Below are 23,972 nucleotides of genomic sequence, written 5' to 3' on the forward strand. Positions count from 1 at the left end.
AGTTTTATTTACACTATAACGCCAAAATAATTACAGTAAGCACATGTGAAAGATAATCAAGTGCAATAATAATTAATTGAAGTAAAAACTGATTTGATTTTCATAGATGTCCATTTGTGCATCTGTAATTAAAACCCCATTTGAATTAATCTTTCTAAATGAACTCTGAATATCTTAATAAGAGTAATTTCAGGTCATATTAATACCTAATTACCTATGTATGCCGAAAAACGTTTTTTTGTTTTTGTTTTAAATTTGGCGCATATTAAATAAAAATTTCAGTGCTGCCAACCGTTTTTTTGGGCCGCTTTTCAACACAGATGTCGCAAAACAGCTGATTATGGTCTTCCTCTTCCAGCCTCACCGTGCGCTCAGACAAAAATAATGTCGCTGCGTGTTTTAAGCTTAAACTTATTAAAAAATAACAGAAATTTCCTTCAGAATGCTGTTAGAAACAGTAAAGGACCCGGTGTCCAAGCGGTAGGCTAATACTTCCCATAAAATTTACATCATCAATTTAGGTTGAATCAACAACTCACTTTTTCGTTTGCATAACATTTCAGCTAGCGGTGGCGCCGTACGCCACACAGGTGACTGTCCAGGCCACACCGGCTGCTGTCCAAAAGCAAAAGGTGAGCAAAGCCATGAAAGCCTATCTGGAGCGGGCTAACGAGCACGACGAGTTTATGAAAACTCAAGACTTGGAGTTTCAAATTGGAAAACGGCATTTGGCAAATATGATGGGCGCTGATGCAGAAACCTTTACACAAGAAGACATTGATGTGAGTATATCAATTACCAGATGAGTTGCAGCAAATAACAAAATATCGCTTTCAGGAAGCCATCGCGTATCTCTTTCCCTCCGGTCTGTTTGATAAGCGTGCTCGCCCCGCCATGCGATCGCCTGAAGAAGTGTTTCCAGCACGTAAGGCAGCCGAGTTCGATGAGACGGGTCGTCCCTTTCACAGCATGTTCTACACGGGCAAGCCGAACTTTTTCCAGCTGCTACACGTATGTTTTAGTTCGTTTATCATAAAAATGTGCTAACCTCAGGCGTTACTCTTTTATAGGACATTGTGGAGGAAACGAACAAGCTATATGACCTTGAAGAGCGCATGCTGAGGCGTGGAAACAAGCCAGATGAAAACCAAAAGCTGTATGTTAATAATTTATGCTTGCATAATACATAAAACTCACGTAAACCTTACTTTTGAAGCGAAACGACTGGCTTTCAAATACTGCCGAAGGATCAACTGGAGCGAGTGCTTGTCGAACACATTGCGGACCTTGAATACCAGAACTTTACCAATGCCATGGATCGTTTAATTTCCTTGCCATATTCGTATAAAAGCAAAGCATTTATTGAGCGCTATCTAAAACCCCTGATTGATCAATCAAAGCAACTGGAGGTGCCCAAGCCAAAGATCGATGACCAGGGCCGCCAGTACATAACGACCTATGAGTGCCTGCGTAAAACGGCGCGTGCCGACGTCACTGTCCGTCTGCCCGGCACAGGAAAGATAACTATCAATGGCCAGGATATCTCGTACTTCAGTAGTGAAGAGTGCAGGGAACAGGTGAGTCCAATTTTTAATTATAATATTTGAAACCGTAGAAAATCTTTTTCTTAGAGTCAAATAATCATATTAGTCAAGAGAGCTCGAAGCTAATTCGGTTAATAATTTATATGTGACAGCTGTAATATAGTCTGTCCTTTCATAGAAACAAACCAGAATTTAGTCCGAGAGATATTTAAAACAATAGATATATAGATAGTTTATTATTCATTTTATAAAATATATAACTTTCAGAATTATTATTCATTATTTAAACGCTCTTCTTACGACAACGCCAAACAATAAAGACACAGCCTAAAACCAGACACAGACAAAAACAAACCTGCCAGCTTCTCACCTCTAAGACCTATCAACTAGTTTTTATTTATATATCTGCATATGTATATATATTGTAGGGTAAATACATACATAGTATAGTGTAGAGCTAAATAGCATTATTAGGTAGAGCGTTAGACGCTGCGGTAATCAATACGCTAACTACAATATAATATCAACAATTTTCGGGCTCTTGGGCGCAATGGTTAACACACTCAAGAGGTGTCTACGGCTAAGGATTTTATGATTCGTATGTTTATAAAAGATAATAATAATAGCAATAATAGTAAATGGCATTATGCAGCAGTTATTTACGCAGTTGCTGTTTCTGTTGGTTGGAGATGACGATCAGCAGCTTGTCAATCACCTTGCTGGCCTGCTGCTGCTGCGATATGAGCACCTGCTTCAACTCTTGAATCTCCTGCGTGAGAAACTCAATGCGATCCGCATTGTCGTCAATTTTACTGGTCAGCGCTGTTAGTTGTGTGGACTCCGGATCAGGATCGGGCAACACGTATGCTGTGTTCACACAGCCGCTGTTGTTGTACTTGTTTTTGTACGATAGATAGTTTTCGGCCGGATTTTTCGAGGAGATTGTGTAACCAAAGTGCTTACGCATTTTGCCCACCTCGTAGGCCTTCATAAGTATGTCGCGCGGCAAACGCTTTTCGCTGGGATTCAAGGGCTTCACGCACAGCACCACGCGGTAGGCCTGCGGCGAGACGAGCGCCGTGTAGTGGAGCAGATTTCGCAGCCATGTGGGCAAATAGCCATTAAACAATGCCGACTCAATGTAGCTAATGAGCTTCGTTTGTCGCACTAGTTTCGAGAGTCCGGCTGTCTTCTTGAGCCCTTGTATGTCGTGCACCGCAATGCCCACCAGCAAATTCATCAGAATGATCGTCACGAACAGCAGAAAGAGCACGAACGTAATCTGAGCGCTGACCTCCAGCAGAAAGGGCGGATCCTTGCCGTCCGGATCGTTGATTAATAGCGACAGATCTTGTTCCCCAATCATCATCACCAGCACCGTGATGAATCCCATAAACGGGTTGGCGAATGACGACGACGATGGAAAGATAACGCAAAAACTAATTGTGAATCCAATCAGCATGCACGAATAGGCCATGAATAGCTTGGCGAACTCGCCCTGCACCCGCGTATACATGGCCACGTAGACATCGAACACGGGCAGCTGCCCAATCATCAGCATCAAATTGGTCCAGCCGAGCAGCACGGCAAACGCGCCAATGTGGTTCTGGAACGTGTACGTCTGCTTCGTGTAAATGTACGAGATGACGAAGACGCTGGTGATGACAAACCACTCCATAATGTTCTCCACTTGCGTCACGTAGTGTCGAAACGAGGAGTAGCCGGTAATCCCGTAGAGCTTTCGAAATATCTCCACTATTGTGATCGCCACGAGCACCCACCACTGCATTTCCATGACAAAGGGATTATTGCGCAGCATATCGCCCAGTATGGACTGCTTCTGGCAGAGCTCCTGCGCCTGTATCGTCGTGTTGTCGTCCTTGCTGCCGTTGTAGCAGTTGTGCGCCAGTGCAGTCAGCACATAGAGCGTCAAGAAGAGCACAAAGCTGAAGCAGAAGATCAGGCGGCCGATGTAGTACTTTCGTATTTTGCCCCACTTGATGTACAGAAAGGAGGAGCATAGCGGATGCTCCAGTATCTCCTTTTGCCCCTCATCCACGAATGTGTTCAAGTAGCTAATTTCACGTGGATGGCAATGCTGCAGCAGCTGGCGAAAGTCCAGCTCCAGCTCCACCTCACGATTGACGGGATCCTGTTCAAGCACAAGAACAGATAAATGATTAGCAGTTGAGACCTTCCATTGTGAATCGACTCACCTGTGAGTGATGCAGGGTAATGGCCGCATCAAGCTTCTGACGAATCATAGCCACCGAGGCGGGGGTCTTCCGTGTAATGACGTTTAAAGCAGATGTGCCCTTCTTGGATTTCGTTGTGACATCGGCGCCATGGTAAATGAGCATCTCGACGCACTGGACGAGTCCGTCGAGGGCGGCCAAGTGGAGAGCGGTGAAGCCATAGATATCCTTGTGGTTGACATTGGCGCCCCACTGTATGAGTGTCTCCATGATATCATAGGCATTCTCGGACTTGCCAACGGCCGCATGCAGCGGCGTCCTATGGTCAAAGTCCTCAGCGTTTGCGTCCGCATTGCCATTGCGCAGCAGCGACTCCACGCACTCCAAGCTGGAAGTTCGCGCTGCCAGATGGAGTGGGGTGAAGCCGCGATGGTTTTTTAGCTTGGCATCAGCCCCCTTGGAGAGCAACAGATCGACGCACTCCACGTTGCCCTCATCGGCAGCCAGATGCAGAGCGGTCGACTCCTTTTCGCGAATGCAGATGCGCACATTGGCGTCGGCATTGGGTGCATTCAGCAGCGCCTCCAAGCACTGCAGGTGGCCCAGATCAGCGGCCAGGTGTATGGCGTTGGTGCCATTGGGCTTCAGCGAATTGACGTCGGCTCCCTCGCCAATGAACAGCTGCAAGCACTCAAGGGCATTGGAGCGAACGGCGCAGTGGAGCAGGCTCTCCTCGCAGTTGGGCTTGTTGGTGTCTTTGGTGATGAGGGCTCCGCTGTTGATGAGGAACTTGGCTGCCTCAACGGCATTGCCGAACGCGGCGCAGTGCAGCGGCGTGTAGCACTTGGGCTGCAGGTTGACATTGATGCCCTTGGCCACCAGCAGATTCAGCGTGGCCAGGCATCCGCTGAATGCGCTCAAATGCAATGCTGAAATACCGTTCTGGTCGTAAAAGTGCAGATCGGCGCCAGCCTTTAAGAGGCCCTCGAGCAGATCCCAGCGCTTGAGAAATGCCGCCCACAAATAACACAGATTCTTCTCGATCTTGGAAGCTGTTTCGAAATGTGCGCCGATACTCTCGGCCACCACATTACCCTGCTCGATGTCCTCAAACAAACGCACCCGGCCAGCGGCACTCTTCATCTGGTCGATGAGACTAATCCTCAGCGTGTCATTGCAGATCTGCACGCTCAGCTCGCTAGTTGGCTCCTCGAAGCTATCGTACATGCTCGGCGCACTCTCCGCCGGCGGCGATGGTCCACACTCCATGTATTCAAATTCACCAGTTGTCGGATACTGAGCTTCGATCATGGCGTCAGTGTTATTGCGCCATCGCACCATTAGATTGGGTGGAATCGATTTGAAACTATTTCAAGTACAATAAGAACAGTTCATTAATAGTTGTTGTTGTTGTTTTTGCTTTTCTTGTTGTTTTTTTATCCATCTATTGACTGAGACTAATGCAATTTGCAAATCATTCACAGTCTAACTTCTTGAGTCAGACGAAAGCATTTACGAATTTAATTATAGAGAATGATGTGGATCTGATTTGAATTGGGTATTTTGTGCTTCCCATCCTCATAAGATAGAAAATAGCTAATCCTTATTCCTGTTTATTGAGATACTCTACTCTTTGATATTTTTGATAAATTCAGAGAAAGGTCTAGTACAGAAATTACAATACATGAACTTTTTCGAGAAAGAACTTGGAGGTCGTTAATGAGCTTTAACCCATACTATCAATATGAAATAATGAAATAATGAAAAATTTAATTTTAACACTACTTTTAAAACCAAACAAATGCAAAAGGACTTTTCAATTTTCGCTGAATTCAGTTGTAATTTAACAATTTATTTTCTTTAAATAGGTCTTATCATATTTGTGCATCTCTCGATTTGTTCTTTCAAGTATATCGTATACATATATATGTAAGTTTTGGTATGAATATTAAACAGAGAAAGTCTGACTACAGTTAAGTGCAAGCCAGCCTTGAAAGCCCCAACTTGATTTTATTCACAATTTGAATATATATTTATTTGTATTTTATCAACTGTTTGAGAATTGAATTAGTTTATCTGCAAGCGTATTGAGGTTTCGTTATCATGCTCAGGTTTCTGAAATTCGTTTGTCTTTATTTGCTTAGACATTTTTCACATATTTGCTTTTGCTTTTATTATTATTGTTTCGAATGACACTGAATGTGCGGCCGCTGCACGTTCGCTGGCTGTGAGGCATGCACAATGGAGGAGAAGCGGTTTGTCAGCATAATATGTTAAGTTATGCAAAGAGCGGAGTTAGCATATGCTATACGATTTATACTTGTAAGATTTTGCTGTATTTATATCTGTATAATTAATGCACTATGTTGAATGTTTTCCACGTTTGCCAGGAGCTGCAGCAGCACAGCTGCAGCAATTGCCGCCGGTTTAGACTGTTGCGATTTATCGCAATTCCAATTGCAGTTGCAGTTGCTGTTGCTGTTGCTGTTGCTGTTGCTGTTGCTGTTGATAATTTCTAATGCGGTTTTGCATAATTTCAGTTAGCAATCACATTGAATCCAGGGACGTATATGCTAGGTCCGTCATTGTTCTGCACTTAGCTGCTTATGTGTGAGAGTGTGTGTAGGTGTACTCATGTGTGTGCGAGTGTGTTTGTGTGTGTGTGTGTGTACGTACACCGTTCGCAGCCATGTCCACGGATGATGCCAATTCGCTAGTGAACTATTTTCAATTTCTAATTTCATTTCCAAAATGCGATCGCGCGGTTACACACACACAGGAGAGCCCGGGCTGTCCACTGACTGAGTGACCCATCTACAGACCGATCCGATAGACGGGCAGACAATAAGACAGGCAGAGACGGGCCAAGTGGCTAACAATGGTTGCCTTTTGTGCCGCTTGTATAATTTGTGTCTAACGGGCGGAAAAATGCAAAAATGTTGTGTGAAAACGCGAATTTTTCACTTCCGTTTCGTTGGCGCTTTTGTTGTTGTTGTTGCTGTTGTTGTTGCTCTAGCTGTTGTTTTTATTATGACTGACGAACTACGAACTGCGAACGCGCTTTTTTCGAATATGTTGATTTGGTTTTTTTTTTTAGCCAGCGACTAAAACGCGACCGCCTGCATTGTTGTTTCAATTCCGACTGATGAAAAGCGTTAAGCGCCGCTCAGTGCCAGCCAGTCGATCGGGCTTGAAATGCCAAATACACACACGCACACACATACACACTTCACATTGGTGAGAGAGTGAGTAAAGAGCTGCGAGAGCGATTGCCAAAAAAGCAAAAACAAAAAATACACACCAAAACTAGCTTCCACGAAAGAGCGAGAGAGACGAGCGGGAGTGGGAGTTGGACTGGGCTGGAGTGACTGAGACAGCAGCGCGAAGACTGGAATGTTACACAGTCTGCGACAGCGGCTGGCACCATAGCAATTGAATGAGTTATGGAAGAGACTAAAAGAAAACCTAGCAGGTGGGATTTGTTTGACCAATCAATGCTCTACGCTGCAATTCGCACTTGTTTCGTTTAATCATGTGTAAGAAACGCCTTGAGCCTTTATATAATGCTAAACACAAACAAAAACAACATTGATTATGCAAACTTTAAGTTGGGGCCAACTTCGAGTGGTACCTTTGACAATTGATGCTAATTGAATTTATTTTACCAATTTTAAGATCGCTGCGCAATCGCAATTCTAATGTGATCTATGTGATTTTCACGAGTTCGCAAGCGTGGGAATAATGCAGATGTTGAGCTAGAGAGCTGTTTGTTGTCATCGTTGGATGGTTGAATTCTTCTCGAACCTGCATCGGCTAACTTTAAACTCGTACACTTATCGTCATTGTGCTGGCCGCGCCCAAAACTGATCCTAAATCATGTTTGTTTTTGTTTCCTTGACTCTCACTTTTGATTTGGGGGTTTTATTTTATGAGGGGCGTTTTGGGTAAAAATAAGTGAATGAGCTAAAGCCTGGCCTCTGGCCACAACTGGCACTTACCGGTTATTCGCATTATTTTCATTGAGCGGCTGCTCCACTTCGGTCTTGGTTACGACGCTGATGGAACGTGTCATACGACGCGGCTTCGTGCTGCCCTCCTTGTAGCCCAGATTCTCCATGGCGACCACGAAAGCAACGAACAGACCTTGCCAGCTGGCTTCTCTCGTTCCACTTGCAGTTGGAGTTGTTGCTGTTGCTGTTGTTGTTGTTGTTGTTTGCAAATATGCGCAGATATTCAAAAACCCAAGCGTCTGGCTTGCTGCACTTGTCAACCAACCGAAAACTTTCCAATATCAGCAGCAACAATTTATAGACCAGTTTCTTGATATCGGACACTGGCTGATATTGGATTTTGATTGAGCTCTTGTTTGGATTCGATTCAGCTGTCAGCTGCAATAAAACAATAAGCGGAGATTGTTTGAGTCTTAGCTGAGATTTATTTGCACCTTGATTTGTGTGTGATCCAATGCGAAATTGGATCGCTATTAATTCGCGTTTACTTTCGTTGCCAGCCCAAACGCATAATCTGCACAAACGCTAGTCAAATATTAACTCTGGCGTCGCTTTGTGCTGCTTCTGACTTTCCCTGCGATCGTGTTCCTTATGGACTCGTTATAGATTTCTGCGCACCCCGAATGCGACAATCTCGGCGGGGACTTATCTAAGCATTCATCTCGTTTGACGCAGCGATAAGGCCGACCATATAAACAGAATCATCAGCAACAAAGCAACTTTTGGTTTTTATTGTTATCGGGTTGAGATTTATCAGTTGGCGCTACTGTTTATATGAACCAAACGGAGCAGGGGCGGGGTTTCTCATAGGGTCTAGTTCAATGTCTAGTGGAAGCTTTTAGATTTTTAACAGAATATTTGAGATAGGAAAATCAGCTGTTGAGTAAGCTTGAACTTTTTCGGCCTAGACTCTGCTTTAGCTCATCTATGAGTCCTCCATAGCTGGCGACTAAAATATTTATGCTTTTAACTTAGATTTCTCAAGAGACTTGAGAGACTTGATATCCAGAATATATATATCTCATACGGTACAGTGCTTTAGGGCTCGGCTTGCAGTAACTATTAACTAAAGCTTATACCAAATCATGTATGGAGAGTTTCTCTAGCCTCTCTAAAAATCTCCATAATACAAGTTCTCTAATCGCATATCTCCCTTCGTATTGTGTACTCTACGAAATGTTTGCTTCTCCGTTTATTTCTATCCTCATTTTGTTTGCTCACATTATTTACAATTTATGTCAACGTTCATTTTTTGAGTAAATTCCATTAAATATTCGGCAGTGCTTCAGGTATGACTCGTGTGATCTCCAGCTCAAGTCTATATATAGCGAAACAGTAAATTCAAATTTAACTACTTTTGAAAAGGGAAACTTGGCTTAAGCACCTGAAGTGTGAAGGAACTAGGTCTATTTAGGCACGCCTAAGTAAAGCTCATTTAGTTTTTATTTAGACATGTCCATTGTGCGGTGATTTATTCTATTCTATTTAATTTATTTGCTTGTTTAATAGCACTTGCAGCTCTCAGCTCGCTGCCCATTGCGCAATTTAATCGTCGCCGATGTAAAAACATTTCAAAGAGAATTACGTGAAACCGTTTAATGAGTTTTCGCATTGTAATTGCAAGGAAAAAACAGTTAAAAGTCAGTAATTTGAATATAACACTGTTTTCAGTTGTTTAACCAATTATATTCTAAATTATTATACCATCTTTTTGAAACATTTCTGTGAATTTCAAACCTGTTTAATACTGAACAAATCCAGCCTGGAAACAAGTCATAAAACAAACTTTCTTCATTCGCACCGAGTGGAACAAATGAGCTGAGTTATTGGCGAATTTGGTGGTCAATCAGATAACGGAACGTAAAAAACATCTTAAATGATTATGCGCACACATTAATGAAGTTCTCTGAACGAGAGGCCATAGATGAAGTAGAAAAACCTGTTTGCGGTTCTCAGGCTTAAATTCCATTAGCCAGTTGAAAGTTTTTTGCGCCAACAAATAATTTTGGTTTACAACATGACGAGTTATAAATCGAGGTATTTCTTGTAATAGTAAAATTCTGAAAAAGGGTTTCTTGCAATTCCTATATGTATAAATTCTTTTGTATATTGTGCACATGCTTCATTAAGAAGAGAGCGAACTGAACGTTTTGAACCGAGCCGGAAGCGCCATTTGTAATTTACCGTTTAGCTGCAACGATGCAACGTCATTTTGAAAACTGCGCCGCCCCCAGAGCAACCCTGCGAACATTTCGCGTCGTTTCTTTTGATAGTAGATTACTCGTTCCTTTATTTGAATCGGCTCGGCTCGGTTCGGCTTCGTTCGTTCCGTTCGGCTCGCGTTGATTCAATTATAATTGAGACTAATTTGAATTTGTGCGATTGAAAGCCTTTGAGGCGCGGGAGACGCTACGGCGCTACGAAGAGCAAGTTGTTGTGCCCATTGGAAAGGCGTAGCGGTTGCGAGATGAGCTGTATTTTTGCATTGCTGTCAGAGTGCCCTTGAACCTGAGGCGCCCCGCTGCCCCCAAGTTGTGCACTCAAATGCGTTGATGTAATTGAATATCTCCAAATTAAAGGATAATACAACTGATGATTGCAACACAAAACTGTAAGATTATATTGAAGCGAGATAAAGACAACGATTTTCGTATGAGTGAAATTCACTGACATCCACTTTCATTAGCGAATCTTCATAACAGCACTCAATTAGTTGACGATAAACAATTCCTTAGTTTCTCGAAGTAGTGAGTGAAGCGCGGATATACAAAATATTAAACAAGTCTCTTTGAGCTAGGAATATTGCTAACGTAAATTACCAAAAGAGGAAATGATACAGTTTTTCAGTACGATTCCGAAATTTGTTCACGTTTTAATTAATTTACTGATTTGCCTTAAAAGTGGCTTGGCCAAGGCCGTTCGACTTGCAAAAGGCGCAACATTTTCTATTTTCCAATGGTATAAACAACACTGAAGATCCGGTGTTCGTTTTCGCGATATATAATAATTTTTCCGCGACTTGAGGCGCGACTTGAGCAGCGAGAATTGACTGATAAAAAGAACTGCGCCGAAATGATAATGCGGACCAAGACAAGTTTCGTTTTAGATGCGAATGTGGGAGGTGGTTGAGCATATCCAACTTGAGACAAGTGAGCGCGCGCCAATGAGGCTGAATGTACATTTAGTATATATACTATATTTATATACATATACATATGCTGTCAACAGTATCATCATCATCATTGTCATCATGTCAGATAGTTACACATACACGCGCTATGTACAGCGCTCATTGTTGGGGAAAAAGCGCAAAGCGAGGAGCTTTTCGAACCCTCCAGAGAATCAGCTATAAAATTCATTTAAATCATAATAAAATGTGACGCGAGATTTCTTTAAGCGCCGGTTCAAAGTGTCTTCTATGCCGGCTGGCCAGTATTTTCATTCTCTTCAAATATTTACATAGACTTATTGTTTTTAGTTTTTTTTTTTTTTGGGGAACCTGTTTATTATGAGGTTGTCTCTGTCTCTGTTTTCGCTGAGTAGTTTGATATTTTGGAACTTACTTTAATTGACAGTATAATTAATTTAAAAATCTTTTGCGCAATTGCTGCTAAAGCGGATTATTTGTTGCTGCGTGAAGTCATCTGACAAATTGTTTAAACAAATTAAAGATACACAAACAAATCAAAATAAATTTTTTTAAGTCTTCAATGATTGATTGTGTTTGTTTTGTTGTTGGGTTTTTTCTTTTTTTTTTCGCGTTCTTTTTTTATTTATTTCTTTGTCCGCTTTTGCCAAAATTGTGATCTCTGCTTTGTTTATGTCTTTTATTATGTATTTTTATTGTTTATTCGTTTTTAATCATAACGTTTATTGTCTGTGTGCTGTAGACCATATGGATTTTTTGTGGACGCTATCCAAGCTCGTTGACTTTGCTTTCCCACGCATTCATAAAATTGTCAAAAAGTAAAAAAGAGGTTAACATTATATAAATGTATTTAGATATTGGGAACAGCCCCTGCATGTGGATTTTGATTCGTACGTCAGACTGTTTTAATTTGCATATTTATATACCATCTATTAGTTGTTAATAGATCTGTACTATGAAATTATTATTATTTTAATTGAGTTTGTCAAATATTCATAATGTGCTTATGCGGTAGCTAATTGCTTCCTCTAATAAATAATTTATAACACGTTTGAGCCAGTTTCTTTGCTAAAAAGACTGTTAAAGGAAAATTAACAGCATATGTAAAGGAACTGTTAACAGTATGTAATCATGCAAACACGGCAATAATTATCACCTCACAACTATGAGGTAATCATAGACCGCTCGTAAACAAGTAAAAGTGATCTAGCAGGAAGAGCTCGACTAAACTACAAGTCTCTTATAAATACGGGCCTTCGGACTGTGCCAAATCGATTCGGCTGTTCAAATTATTAAACCTAACAGTAATACTAATATCGCTAAGTAATATACAACCAATAGCAATGCATATACACAGCTTTCTATGGGAGATACTCATCGAAATATTGTTATCAAAATAATAATAAAAATAGTATTACATATAATGTTTTTCAAAGGACTAATTTAACTGCTATTAGGCTAGTCTCACCTAAAACATAATTATTTCTCCTCTCTTGATAGCTAATATTAGAGACATCGGAACAGCAAATGCAGGCAGCTAATTTAGACACAATTATGCATCAATTCGTTGCAGGTTTAAGCGTTGGCTCAGAGCCATTTAATTCGGGTAACGATTTTGTCATTATTTCTAAATATCTATTGTTGTTATTTTAGTGCAGGAAATACACTCACAGTTTAATTTTTCATTACATACGCTAAAGTACAATGCAGCGAATACGTAGATCCAGTCGAGCAATTCCGCATGCACAGACATACATATATTTAGACAATAGCCGCCTCGAGCGCTCTGAACTTGACTTCTAACACGATTACATTTTATTTATTTTTATTTTTTTTTTTTTGCAGTTACTCTTTCCTCTGAGCTACAGCGAAATGCTGGGCAAAGTTGATGTGGAGGCCAATGTGGAGGGCGGCGGTCCATCCGGTCAGGCGGGCGCCATTCGTTGGGGCATCGCCATGAGTTTGCGCAGCTTTGTTGATCAAGAGATGATTGAGTCAATGCGTTTGGGTAAGTGCAACTGCCGGCTAAAAAGCATTTAATTGTCGCCAATTACTTTTATATATCTACTATGTATTTATCCACGCAGCCGGCTTGTTGACACGTGACTATCGCCGGCGGGAGCGAAAGAAGTACGGACAGGAAGGCGCACGTCGCAAGTACACGTGGAAGAAGCGCTAAGCGGCAAACAACAAAGCGACGCTGAATTTCTACTCCTCAAATGTTCAATAAAAAAAAAACTATTTTATATTATATCAGAAATTTCTACTACATTTGGTTTAGAGGCTTCAGACCCAGCAGTTGCATGCCTTGCTGCAACGTTCGCTTGGCCGCACGGAAGAGCAGTAGACGTTGCGATTGCTTATCTGGACACTTCTCCTGCTTGACGGGCAACCGTTTCAGTGCGCGACTCGTTGCATTGCTGTAATTGTATGACAGTGAAGATTAAAGATTAGTTTAAGGCTCAACAATTTGCTCGAACACAGTCACGCACCACAAGCCGAACAGATAGTTGACTAATATATGAGCCTCCAACTGCTCCTTGGCCTGCCAGACACATTGGTCGAAGCGTGCCAGCTCGTAAAGCACAGCCAGCGCATCTGATGGCTCTTCAGTTAAATGCTTCCAGCTGGGCTTTATTTCTGACAGCTCAATGTCTCCGAAACGCTCTAGAAGATTGTGCAGCCGGCAGTGCGTGTATTGTAGCTTGATGCCTGTATCGCCATTAACCTGAAGTGCTTGCTGCCAGCTAAACTCATGATCCCTCTGCCGGCGCTGCTTCAGCACGTTCACAAGCACAGCCGACACTCCCAGAATATCGCAAACGTGTTCATCATTAAGTGTGCTATTAGCTTTAGTGGCTGCAAGTGGAAATTGAATAACAAAAGTGTAGACACAATAATTTTACACTTACTTGCGCTCGCAAAGCGCTTCTCCCTCATCACGTCACGCGCTTCGTTGAGCACATCACGGAGAAATACGGCTTTGCCCTGACGGGTGCTCATGCCAAGAATGCGCCCGAACTTCACATGCTGCAGTTTATCCTTTAAGCTTGCGTCCAGCGCTGTTGCTGTACTAAAGAGGGCATTGAAATGATCCGCCTGGCCATTATCGACAACATAGAGCATGCGCGTGAACTGCAGGCGCCTCTGGCGTTCCAACAGTGCTGCAATATCACGCGCCAGGTACAAGGTAGATCCATCGCTCTTTATGACAGGCACACGACGGTCATCCACAACAACAATCTCACGACCATCGTGCTCTCTTTGCAGTAGCCCCGCTAAACGTAACTGTGTGAGGACATCTCCGATGTCTCGTTGTGAGTACTGCGATTCCCACTCGTAGCTATCGAAATGCACTCCCAAACGGTCGTACACGCCTGTGAGCTCGTCTATGGTGTATTGCCGATATTTCTGCCATTCGCTGGACAAAGTTGGATCTGTGCCTGCTTCCAGCGCTGTGAACAATTCACGAGCTCGCTGAGCTAGTTGTGGATCCTCTGCGGCAGCTTTATTAGCCATGACATACGCGTTGTATAGCGATTCAATTGGTGTCTCGCGCATTTGGGTATCGCTAATATTCCCCAGTTGGACGCCAAGTGCTAGCAAGCCAAACTGGGTGCCCCAATCGCCCAGATAGTTGAGACGCGTCGTACGGTAGCCCAAATGCTGATGAAGATTTGCCAGCACATTACCTATGATAGTGGATCGCAGATGTCCCACATGGAAGGGCTTTGCTATATTTGGCGAGCTATACTCGACAACAACGTGCTCCTCTTGAAAGGCTGACGCCTTTGGTGCGACTGTGTCTGACTGAAGAAGCTGTTCTGTAAATGCATCGGGTTGAATCTTGAATTCCACTTTGGCCGCATTGCGACCATTTCGGGGTACCACACGAACTTCTTCAATAAATGTGGTATCAAACTGTTGTCTTTTTAAAGAGTCCAACAATTCATTTTCATGTTGTGCAACATCAGCCGGCAAAATCCACTGAAGCAGTGGTCTTGTAGCGGAACTGTTCTGCGCTTTAGAAGGCACTTCCAATGCATAATAAATATTTTTCAGTTGTGGCAGCTGTTTTAGATATAGAATTCAATTGAATATGTGCTTAAATAATTTATTTCATTGATTTACCTGCTCACAAATTGCGCGCCGTATCCCGCTGGTCATATTATTTATTGCACAGGGTGGCAGTGCCATAGGCAGTGTTGCAAAGTTGCTTACAGATATAATACCCACACACTGTACGACAAGCATTCAATTTGCCGGTAGATGTGGGCATATGTATAAAACGGATATTGCAGTAATTCTTTATTTGTATTTCTTTTTTAAATATTAACCTTTTTTATATTAGTACACAGTAAATCTATCAGATATAATGGAACTGGAGCTACTTTGTGCTCCTTATGTTCGTGTGTGAGCCCCATATCAGCTGTTTTCTGGGGCTGGACTGAATATTAGTTTTCTTTGCGTTCAGGCCTTTGTTTACACCAATTTAAAAAGCAAAATGCATACGGCTTATAGTGTGCAGTCAATACTAAAGCAGGGAGTTCAAATTGAAGCCATTACAGCATTTGGTAAGTAATTACCTATAACAAATAATATAGTATGATTATTTTAAAAACATTTCTACGACCAATAGGTAATCATGTCATTTTGGGCACCCGGAGCGGTCAGCTCATCATGTACTCGGTGGAAAATCAAACAGACGTCGATATGCGAATGTTCAATAAGAATTTCAGCAAGAAGCCTATTACACAAATGGAAGTGGTGGCTGCTGAAAATTTGTTATTTGTACTCACCGACAACATGATTCATGTGTGTGATGTAAGCCGGATCGAGAACAATTTCGAGTTTATGCATAGCTCTGCAGAAACTAAGGGGTGTACGTTATTCACAATGGATGTGGACACACGTAAGTCGATCACTGGTGAGGTGGCCACATTTATACGAATAGGCTGCGCTATCAAACGTCGATTGGTCTTGTTCTTCTGGAAGAAGGACAAGCTTGCTTCTCTGGAACTGGCCATTGAGCTCCTTGATGTACCCAAGGCAATGTGCTGGGTAAATCAGCTCATCTGTGTCGGTTACAAAGATGAATATATCTTATACGATGTAAGTGACGTCACTTGAATTAAAATCAATAATCTTTACACTCTATGTATTCTCCGATGCAAGATATCCTACAATCCACCGAAGATGCATAAGCTCATACTTACGTCGTCCACTATAAGCCAGGAGCCCAACATTTGTCTTATACGAAATAGTATGCTGGGCATATCCAAAGACAACTATCTAATGCTCATAGATATTGACCAATACAAAGCCACAGACAATAACGTCGACACTGGCATGAACAGAACTACATTGACGCGATGGTCAAGTCCGCTCCAGGCTCTAGGTAATTATATAATCTAAAACTTTACTATACGCACTAACCTGAGTTTTTTTTTTGCAGTTTGGGATGAGCCTTTTGCTGTTGGACGCACTAAAAATACGATCGAGGTGCGCAGCCTGGTGGGCAAGGACACTTTAGTTCAATCTATGCCGGAGCTAAAAAATACTCGATTTCTTGTTCGATCCGATAAGGGCATTATTTTCGCCGCCGCGTCATCTGAGCTGTGGTGTATACGGCTCGTGGACATTCAAATTCAGCGACAAGAATTATTGCAGCAAAAGAAATTCCAACTGGCAATTGAATTAACTGTAAGTTTACTTTAAATGTGTCTTGCACGAGTTACGCTAATATGGAATCCATTTCTAGGAAATTTCTGAAAGAGATGGCGTTGATAAAGCACAGATCATACGCCAAATACACATGTTGTATGCCAAAGAGCTCTTTACCAACAAAGAGTTTTCAGCAGCCATGAAAGAGTTTGAGAAAGCTGCCATTGATCCTTATGATGTGATACGCCTGTTCCCTAGCTTGGTCCCGGAGCCAAAAAACACTAGAGATGCTGCTGTTCCAGCATCCAGTGTACCGAAGTTAGAGGATCATGATCTTGAAAATGCGTACTTGGCGCTTATTGAATTTCTGGCGCAAGCCCGTCAACGAGAAGTGGTGAAGCTGCTCGACACCAAGAGCAGCTCAAAGTCCCTGCTGGAAATAATTGATACCACTCTGCTGAAGTGCTATCTGCAGACAAATGATGCGTTGGTTGCGCCTCTGCTGCGACTTAACCAATGCCACCTAGAGGAGTCTGAGAAAATGTTAAAGAAACACAACAAGCTTTCGGAGCTGATCATTCTCTACGATGGCAAGAAAAAGCATAGAAAGGCTCTGACACTGCTGAAGGAACAAGCGAATATTAAGGGTTCTGTATTGCAGGGACATAAACGCACGATAACTTATCTTCAGGCACTTGGCTCCGATAATCTGCCGTTAATTTTTGAATTTGCTGACTGGGTCTTGACTGAGAATCCGTTGGAAGGCTTAAGAATATTCACCGACGAGCTGATCGCCGTGGAGGCGCTGCCTCGTGCTAAAGTTCTTGACTTTCTGCTCAGCAAGCACAAGGCTCTCGTCATACCCTACCTCGAGCATATCATTTTCGAATGGAACGACACCAATACCCTGCGCCACAATGCACTTCTTAAGCAGTACAGCGAGCAGGTGCAACGCCTGCTGGCTCTGCAGGCCAAGGGGTAAGTAAGTCAGATAATTTCATATATACTAATATTGTAATTATTGTCTTATTAATTAATAGAGAAGAAACACCCGAGCTACAGCCCTTGCGCGCCAAGATGTACAAAATGCTGGAGGAGTCGCAACATTATTCGCCGGATCGCGTCTTGGATGATTTACCGACCACATCGTTGCTGGAGGAGCGAGCTCTTATTCTAGGTCGCCTCAAACAGCATGAGAAAGTGCTGGCCATATATATACAAGTCTTTGGGGATGTGGATAAAGCCAAAGCGTACGCAGAGGCGAACTACGAGGATGATGAAGAGGTGTTCAATACGCTACTCCTCATTATACTGAAGCCACCACAACAGCCACCTTATGAGGGCGTAACGTTGCATCCCGACTTTCTTAGACCCAACAAAAAAGTCGCACTGGACTTGCTCAATACATATACCATCAAAATTGAACCCACGAAGATTATCGAAGTAAGCGCCATTTAATTGCTGTTATCCCATAGCAATTTTGACTTACACTTATTCATTTGCTATTTCCAGTATCTGCCCGATGACATCTACATGCATGAGCTGAAAAATTATTTCGAGACGGTGGCTCGCATCCAAATGAACGAAAGCCACCAGCGTCAGATTATGTGCGGCCTGCTGAAAGCCGAAGCCGCTCGATTGCGAGCGTCTGTCGCCAAGGAGAAGAACAAGAGCTTCGAAATAAATGAGTCCACTCTGTGTCCCGAGTGCAGGAAACGCTTCACCAACCAAACGGCCTTTGTGCGCTTGCCAGATGGCCAGGTGGTGCATCTCTCCTGCTACGATAGAGTCGTCTCGGCGACAAAACAATAACTTTAATGTGTGATATTATTTTTATAGATATATTATTCGACAAGTGCTAAGCAAGCGTAGTTCTTGTAATTATAAATGTATATTAAACTATGGAGAAACGGTTTACTTCTAATAAATATATACAACTATATTTAAATAAGGATTTAGTGCGTATTAAACAGATTTATTTTACTATATTTACATATTTGTCTGCACGGATTGCTTATGCCTCCTCACTGCCGTCCATAAGACTATCGCCGTCTAGGTCCAGGGAGTCATTGCATATGGATAAATCGGATTCAGAGGCTGCTCGACTCAGGGGACGTAGCGGCAGCGTTAGCGACTGTTTGCTGTCCTCATTGTCCTCTTCTAGCAGGCTCGGCGAGGCTGTGCTGCAGCCGGCGTTCAGGGGCAGCTCCACGGAAGACGTGGTGTTCGTCGATGCTGGCACCGCCGTCACTCCTCCACCTGGCAGTTGAGTTTGCCTAATCAGTGCCAGACGCTGTTGGGTCAGCTCCAAGTGATGCTTGCGCCATTTGATGCGACGGTTCTGGAACCACACCTTCACCTGGGCCTCCGTCAGCTTGAGTGTGTGCGCCAGGTATAGACGTTCCGGTCCCACCATGTATTGCTGGCGCTCAAACTCCGCCTCCAGGCACTCCAGCTGCTCTGGTGTAAAGATAGTTCTTACGCGCTTATTCTTCAGTCCGCTTTTCTTCTGCGAGTCTGTGAAGACAATTAAAGAGCAAAAAATCTATTCTTAATATAAAGCTAATCTCTAATGCTAGGCTCCACTTACCCGACTTGAGCTTTTCACGTTGGAAGCTAAGCGACGCCTGCTGCGCGTGATGCTGGTGGAGCTGTTGCAAGCTCTGCAGTGCGGAGGGCGCTCCACTGACGGCGGCGGCGACAACAGCGGCAGCAGCGAAATTAGCCCGCTGCTGGGAGTGGGAGTGGGTGTGGGGATGCGGGAGAGTATGTTGCACTGCGGGCAGGTAGCGACTGCCGCTGCTATCACAATTGAAGTTATTTACACTTTGGCCATTGTTGTTGTTATTGTTGTTGCTTGTGCCATAGCTAGTGCTGCTGTTGTTGTTGTTGTTGTTGTTGCTATTGCTGTTGCTGTTGGCACTGTTGCTATTGTAGCATTTGCTGTTATTGTTATCCTGGTCGAGAGCATCCGCACCAGCAGCGCCTCCACCTGTGCCCGCTGCTGACGTGCCGCCATTGAGCGACAGATTAATGGCATTATTATACTCCTTGCTCTGCTGTTGCAGACCCAAAATGGCGGCTATTGTAAACGACTTGCCCACATCGAGGGAGGTATGCGCCGCGGCCGCCTCAACGAGCTGCGCGTGCGACGTCGCAGTCGCCAGCTGCTCCCTGTGGTGGTTGTGTGTGTGCGTGTGCGATTGTGCCTGTGTGGGTGTTGGGAGGCCAATGGGAAGTTGCTGTTGCTGCTGCTGTTGTTGTTGTTGTTGTTGTTGCTGCTGCTGTTGTTGTTGTTGCTGCTGCTGCTGCTGTTGGTGCGACTGCAGCTCCATTTGATACGAACTTTGACCCGCTGCCGTCACTGCAGCTGCCGCGGCTGCTGCTGCTAACGCCGCCGTTGGCAGTGTATGATGCGGTTGCAGCTGTCCATGCCCGTGTCCCTGTCCGTGTCCGTGTCCATGTCCATGTCCAAGTCTGTGTGCATGTGCGTGTGCCACGCTGCTGGCTTGTGTGTTATGCAATGCCAGGAAGTGTGACAAGGGATTTGCGTGATATTTGGAAGGATTCTGCAACATGCTTAGTATTTGGCACAAGTCGACGACGGCAATTCCGAGCTGTTCACCTCCGTCTCACTTGTTGGTCAGCTGAAAAATGCCAAGAGCAGTGTTAAATGTTAAATTGTCGCCACCTTGGCTATCCGCATGGCATTCAGGTGTCAACGACTGCAATTGCCACTGCAATTGTCTTCAGCTCTGATTATGCCCACAATTAAGTGGCACTTGGCCAACCACAACCAAAGCGGCCAGCGCGTGTAATCTGAGCTGCTTGAAGTGAAAAGGGAATTGCTGGCACAAGAGCCAACGGCGGGGATCATCATTCAAGTACACATTGCCTTAACCAAAGTCCAGAATCTTCAGCTTAGCCAAACAATTGACCCTGCAATGAATGGTGGCCAGCAGCAACTGGTTGATACAACGGCAAATGACCGCAGACCACTACACACACATGCACACGGACAAAGCCGTACGCATACACACACACACGCATACATACAGTCAGTTGCATAGTGAGTGCATTCATTGCACTTAATTGCAATGCTTTTCTCCTCCTCTCATTCACGCTCTATCTATCTCAGTCCCTCTCCTACTCTCTCGCTCTCTCTCTCTCTCTCTTTTAGGTTATCTGTCTGTCTCGCTCTGTGCATCTGTCCTGCTCAGCTATTGTCGCTGTCCCTGCTAGCAATTTGATAGCCTAATTGAGACTTTGTCACAGTTTGCTGCTTAATTGTTGGCATTGCTGTTGCTGTTGCTCTTGCTGTTGTTGTTGGACAGGTGCTTTAATATCCATCTGATAGCCAGACAGTTTCAGATGTATCTGTATATACATACATATATGGAGACAAATGCAAGTGCAAATTTACACATATAAATAAATGTTATATACAGACGTGGTCAAGTTGTGTGGCTTATATTGAATAAATTAGGTTCATTAAGGCGTCTAATACAAATAACTGTGGATAGCTCAGCTCAGCAGAACACCCAGACAGAGCGTGCAAACTTTGGCTTGTAAATTTAATACAAGCTACAATATTTAATAATTAAAATTAAAAAATATAAATGTAAACTTATAGAAGCTATTGGCAAAAGTACAATAAATTAATTAAATATTTCGTTGCATTTTATAATGACAAATAAATAATAATAAATAAATGCGAACTCTTATTCAATCAATCTTAAGCAATCTTGCAAATTTATTAAAATGAAAGTAAATCAAAACTAAGGCAACTTTTGTAGATTAAAAATTTATATTATTTACACATTTTATAGTCAAACTAAAGTAGAAAAGGAAATTGTACTATTTTATAATTTGAAAAAGAGAAAATTACTTTATTTCCAATTTCAATCTATTGATTTGTTATTTGTTAATGTAAAAATTTATTACATATGTATATGTATGTATTTTTAAATATATTTCTCAATATAATAAAAATACAATTTTGTAATAATAAATTATTTCAATATTATCACCGGTATATTTTCAGTATACTCGCGCATTGAAATATAAAAACAGAGATTTTCTTTTTTTTTTTTCTGTTATCTTAAATTCATGATGATTTGAGTCAACTGATGTATCGTTAAAGATCTATCATTAAGACTCTCTTTTGAAGCACGCGCTGATATTAAACTCTATATTATTATTTAGATAAATTCTTCAACGTTCGCATTCAGCGCATTCTTTTCTAAAATTAAAGCATTAAAGTGAAGTATTATAAAACAGCAAGACTGAATTTAACAATAAATGTAAGTAAGGAATAAGGTATGAAAAAAAGTAAATCGACAATGCGTTTAATACTATTAGAACTGATATACATGTATATAATACTACAAGAAGTTTTAAAATACGTAATTGTTAAAGTTAATCAAAACTAAAAAAAAAAAAAAAAAAAAAAAAAAAAAAACAAAAAAAGAACAATCAAACATTTGATAAAAAGATCATGAGCCTTATTAGTATTTTATTATTTTATCTATTTATAATTTCATGGACAATATATATATAATAAAGATTATAGATATTATATTATTACAATAAATAAATGGCTCTTAAACTTCTGGTCACAACTCTGGCATAGATCCAGTAAGATTGGAATGTATTGTTGATTATATTGTTTTTTTATTTATTAATATTCTAATCAGATTAGTTTACTAACTAAAAAATATGTTTCGTCTGATTGAAATTTAATTTTTCAAAATTAAGAACAAAGCAACTGCTTGATTTAGTGCTCGAACGAATGTAAAAATTAGTTACATGCATATCTATAATTTATGCTCTAGTTTCGCCGATTCTCAGCCCTTAAAATTTGTATGACAGCAAAAAAGAAAAAAAAAATGTTTATTTATATTTATGCAATAACATATACATATATACTTAATCGTTACTAAATAGTAAAACAATTAATGCAAATGCAAATATATGAATAAATAAATTTAATTAAAATTAATTATAATTTATTAAGTCAATTATGTGGCGGTAATTTAACGAATGGAAAAGCAAACCTTTTTGAGCAATTAAGTATTTCCGTTTTATCCAAAATTTCAGTTTCGTATTCGCTTCAATAGTTAATAGTTCAGTTCAGTTAAATAATATATAAATGTTTGACTGCATCTTTAAACTTATTATGTGTGTAATGCACTCTTCCACTTGAAAGTCTGAATTAGCCGACGGCATAAAAATGTTGCCTACAATTGCGCGCGTTTCGTCAATTACAGCGGAAGCCGAGGGAATTGGATAATCGCGTAAGCCGGAGATCTGGTCATCCTTTCGAGCCGCATGCGAACGAGAACGTGTTGCAAACTCAACTGAATTCAAAAGTTGCTGGTCGTAAAATTTTTACAATATCTGCTGCAGCAATTGTCGACGCCGACGGCAGCAGCGCTGCTTTCTCTGTGTGTGTCTCTGTGGATGTGTGTGTGTGTGTGCGTCTGCATGCTTCGTGGCTGTGATTTTTCTCATGTTCGTGTGGGATGCGGTTCGCATCCAGCTTGTTTCTGCTTTTTTCCGGGATTTACACAGCAGCGACAGAACAAAAGCAGCAGCAGCAGCAGCAGCAGTGGCAGCGGCAGAGGCAGCGGTAGAGGCAGCGACAGCAACAAGAGCAGTAGCTGCGTAACATCATCATCATTCAGATTGTCAGGAGCAACCACCAGCAGTTACATAAAAACGCCACCACCCACCCAACGAGCCACCCACCTATTGCAGCGAGCACCCTTCCATTAGCCTCTACGCCCCGCTCCTCTCAGCCCGCACGCGACTGTATGAAAAGTTATTGAAATTATGAAATAAATGGATAATTGGCTGGTTGCAGGGTGAAGTGGCTGAGCGGGTGAGTGGCTCAGTGGGCGGTGCCTTGAATTATTAACGGGAAAACAATATGGCGTTGCGGTAGAAATAACATTTACTGATTAAGGAGCGCAATGATTACCCGTCGCAACATCCAATAATTAATTAGGCATGTATGAGAGCTAACTACGTGAATTTACTATATTCCTACATTATAACACTCGGTATTCAGAGTTACGGTAGGCAACTTGAGTCTTATATATTTAATTTTGTATTATACAATATCTGTATTTAAAAATAAATTTAAAATCATATTAAATTATATAAATTCCTGAATTTAATTAGCCTATTACATTTTTTTTTTTTTTTTATTATACTCATTTTGCTTCTCATACATTTCAGTTGCCCGCTCGTCTTATACATAAGTGTTCGGCTTTTAAATTTACCACTTAATAAACTACAGAAAATACCAACGATCATTACCACCACAGAAACCCCAATTAGCGCCCATCAAAGTGAATCAATGCAAAAGGGAAAACGGCACGAGAAGAAAAATGGGATACCAAGTGGC

The 23,972-nt window shown here is 42.0% G+C and overlaps 5 protein-coding genes across 8 annotated transcripts; 2 read left to right on the forward strand and 3 right to left on the reverse strand.

Moving 5' to 3' along the window:
- The first annotated feature begins 321 nt into the window (after positions 1–321).
- mRpS9 (mitochondrial ribosomal protein S9) lies at positions 322–13,144 on the forward strand. Its single transcript, XM_018112115.3, has 7 exons — positions 322–480; positions 564–782; positions 838–1,011; positions 1,071–1,156; positions 1,217–1,577; positions 12,743–12,905; positions 12,985–13,144. The coding sequence occupies exons 1-7, from the start codon at positions 385–387 to the stop codon at positions 13,074–13,076; spliced, it is 1,191 nt and encodes a 396-aa protein (XP_017967604.1). The 5' UTR covers positions 322–384; the 3' UTR covers positions 13,077–13,144.
- On the reverse strand, positions 1,736–10,865 carry wtrw (ankyrin repeat domain 61 water witch). 3 transcript variants are annotated; one of them, XM_018112104.3, is made up of 4 exons: positions 10,569–10,865; positions 7,738–8,120; positions 3,761–5,105; positions 1,736–3,696 (listed from the first exon to the last, which is right to left on the reverse strand). In XM_018112104.3, the coding sequence occupies exons 2-4, from the start codon at positions 7,854–7,856 to the stop codon at positions 2,200–2,202; spliced, it is 2,961 nt and encodes a 986-aa protein (XP_017967593.1). In that variant the 5' UTR covers positions 7,857–8,120; positions 10,569–10,865; the 3' UTR covers positions 1,736–2,199. The 3 variants fall into 3 exon arrangements, with proteins under 3 accessions (XP_017967593.1, XP_089112862.1, XP_017967594.1); XM_089256736.1 differs by lacking the exon at positions 10,569–10,865 and adding an exon at positions 8,184–8,562; XM_018112105.3 differs by lacking the exons at positions 7,738–8,120; positions 10,569–10,865 and adding an exon at positions 6,416–7,110.
- On the reverse strand, positions 12,536–15,167 carry ArgRS-m (arginyl-tRNA synthetase, mitochondrial). Its single transcript, XM_030390993.2, has 4 exons — positions 15,029–15,167; positions 13,810–14,968; positions 13,390–13,756; positions 12,536–13,317 (listed from the first exon to the last, which is right to left on the reverse strand). The coding sequence occupies exons 1-4, from the start codon at positions 15,149–15,151 to the stop codon at positions 13,164–13,166; spliced, it is 1,803 nt and encodes a 600-aa protein (XP_030246853.2). The 5' UTR covers positions 15,152–15,167; the 3' UTR covers positions 12,536–13,163.
- A 100-nt stretch (positions 15,168–15,267) lies between these two features.
- Positions 15,268–18,513, forward strand: Vps39 (vacuolar protein sorting 39). Its single transcript, XM_018112109.3, has 7 exons — positions 15,268–15,471; positions 15,537–16,009; positions 16,073–16,295; positions 16,353–16,600; positions 16,659–17,539; positions 17,602–18,004; positions 18,074–18,513. The coding sequence occupies exons 1-7, from the start codon at positions 15,402–15,404 to the stop codon at positions 18,371–18,373; spliced, it is 2,598 nt and encodes an 865-aa protein (XP_017967598.1). The 5' UTR covers positions 15,268–15,401; the 3' UTR covers positions 18,374–18,513.
- A 62-nt stretch (positions 18,514–18,575) lies between these two features.
- LOC108659268 (uncharacterized) lies at positions 18,576–22,930 on the reverse strand. Of its 2 annotated transcripts, XM_018112113.3 has the most exons (3): positions 22,618–22,930; positions 19,152–20,208; positions 18,576–19,078 (listed from the first exon to the last, which is right to left on the reverse strand). In XM_018112113.3, exons 2-3 carry the CDS (start codon positions 20,137–20,139, stop codon positions 18,576–18,578), a joined length of 1,491 nt encoding a protein of 496 aa, XP_017967602.1. In that variant the 5' UTR covers positions 20,140–20,208; positions 22,618–22,930. The 2 variants fall into 2 exon arrangements, with proteins under 2 accessions (XP_017967602.1, XP_089112864.1); XM_089256738.1 differs by lacking the exon at positions 22,618–22,930 and having other exon boundaries at positions 19,152–20,933.
- Positions 22,931–23,972: the final 1,042 nt, after the last annotated feature.

Source organism: Drosophila navojoa, chromosome 2, assembly GCF_054131105.1.
Source record: "Drosophila navojoa isolate 15081-1374.11 chromosome 2, UAZ_NAV_1.0, whole genome shotgun sequence".
In the NCBI taxonomy this organism is placed as follows: domain Eukaryota; kingdom Metazoa; phylum Arthropoda; class Insecta; order Diptera; family Drosophilidae; genus Drosophila; species Drosophila navojoa.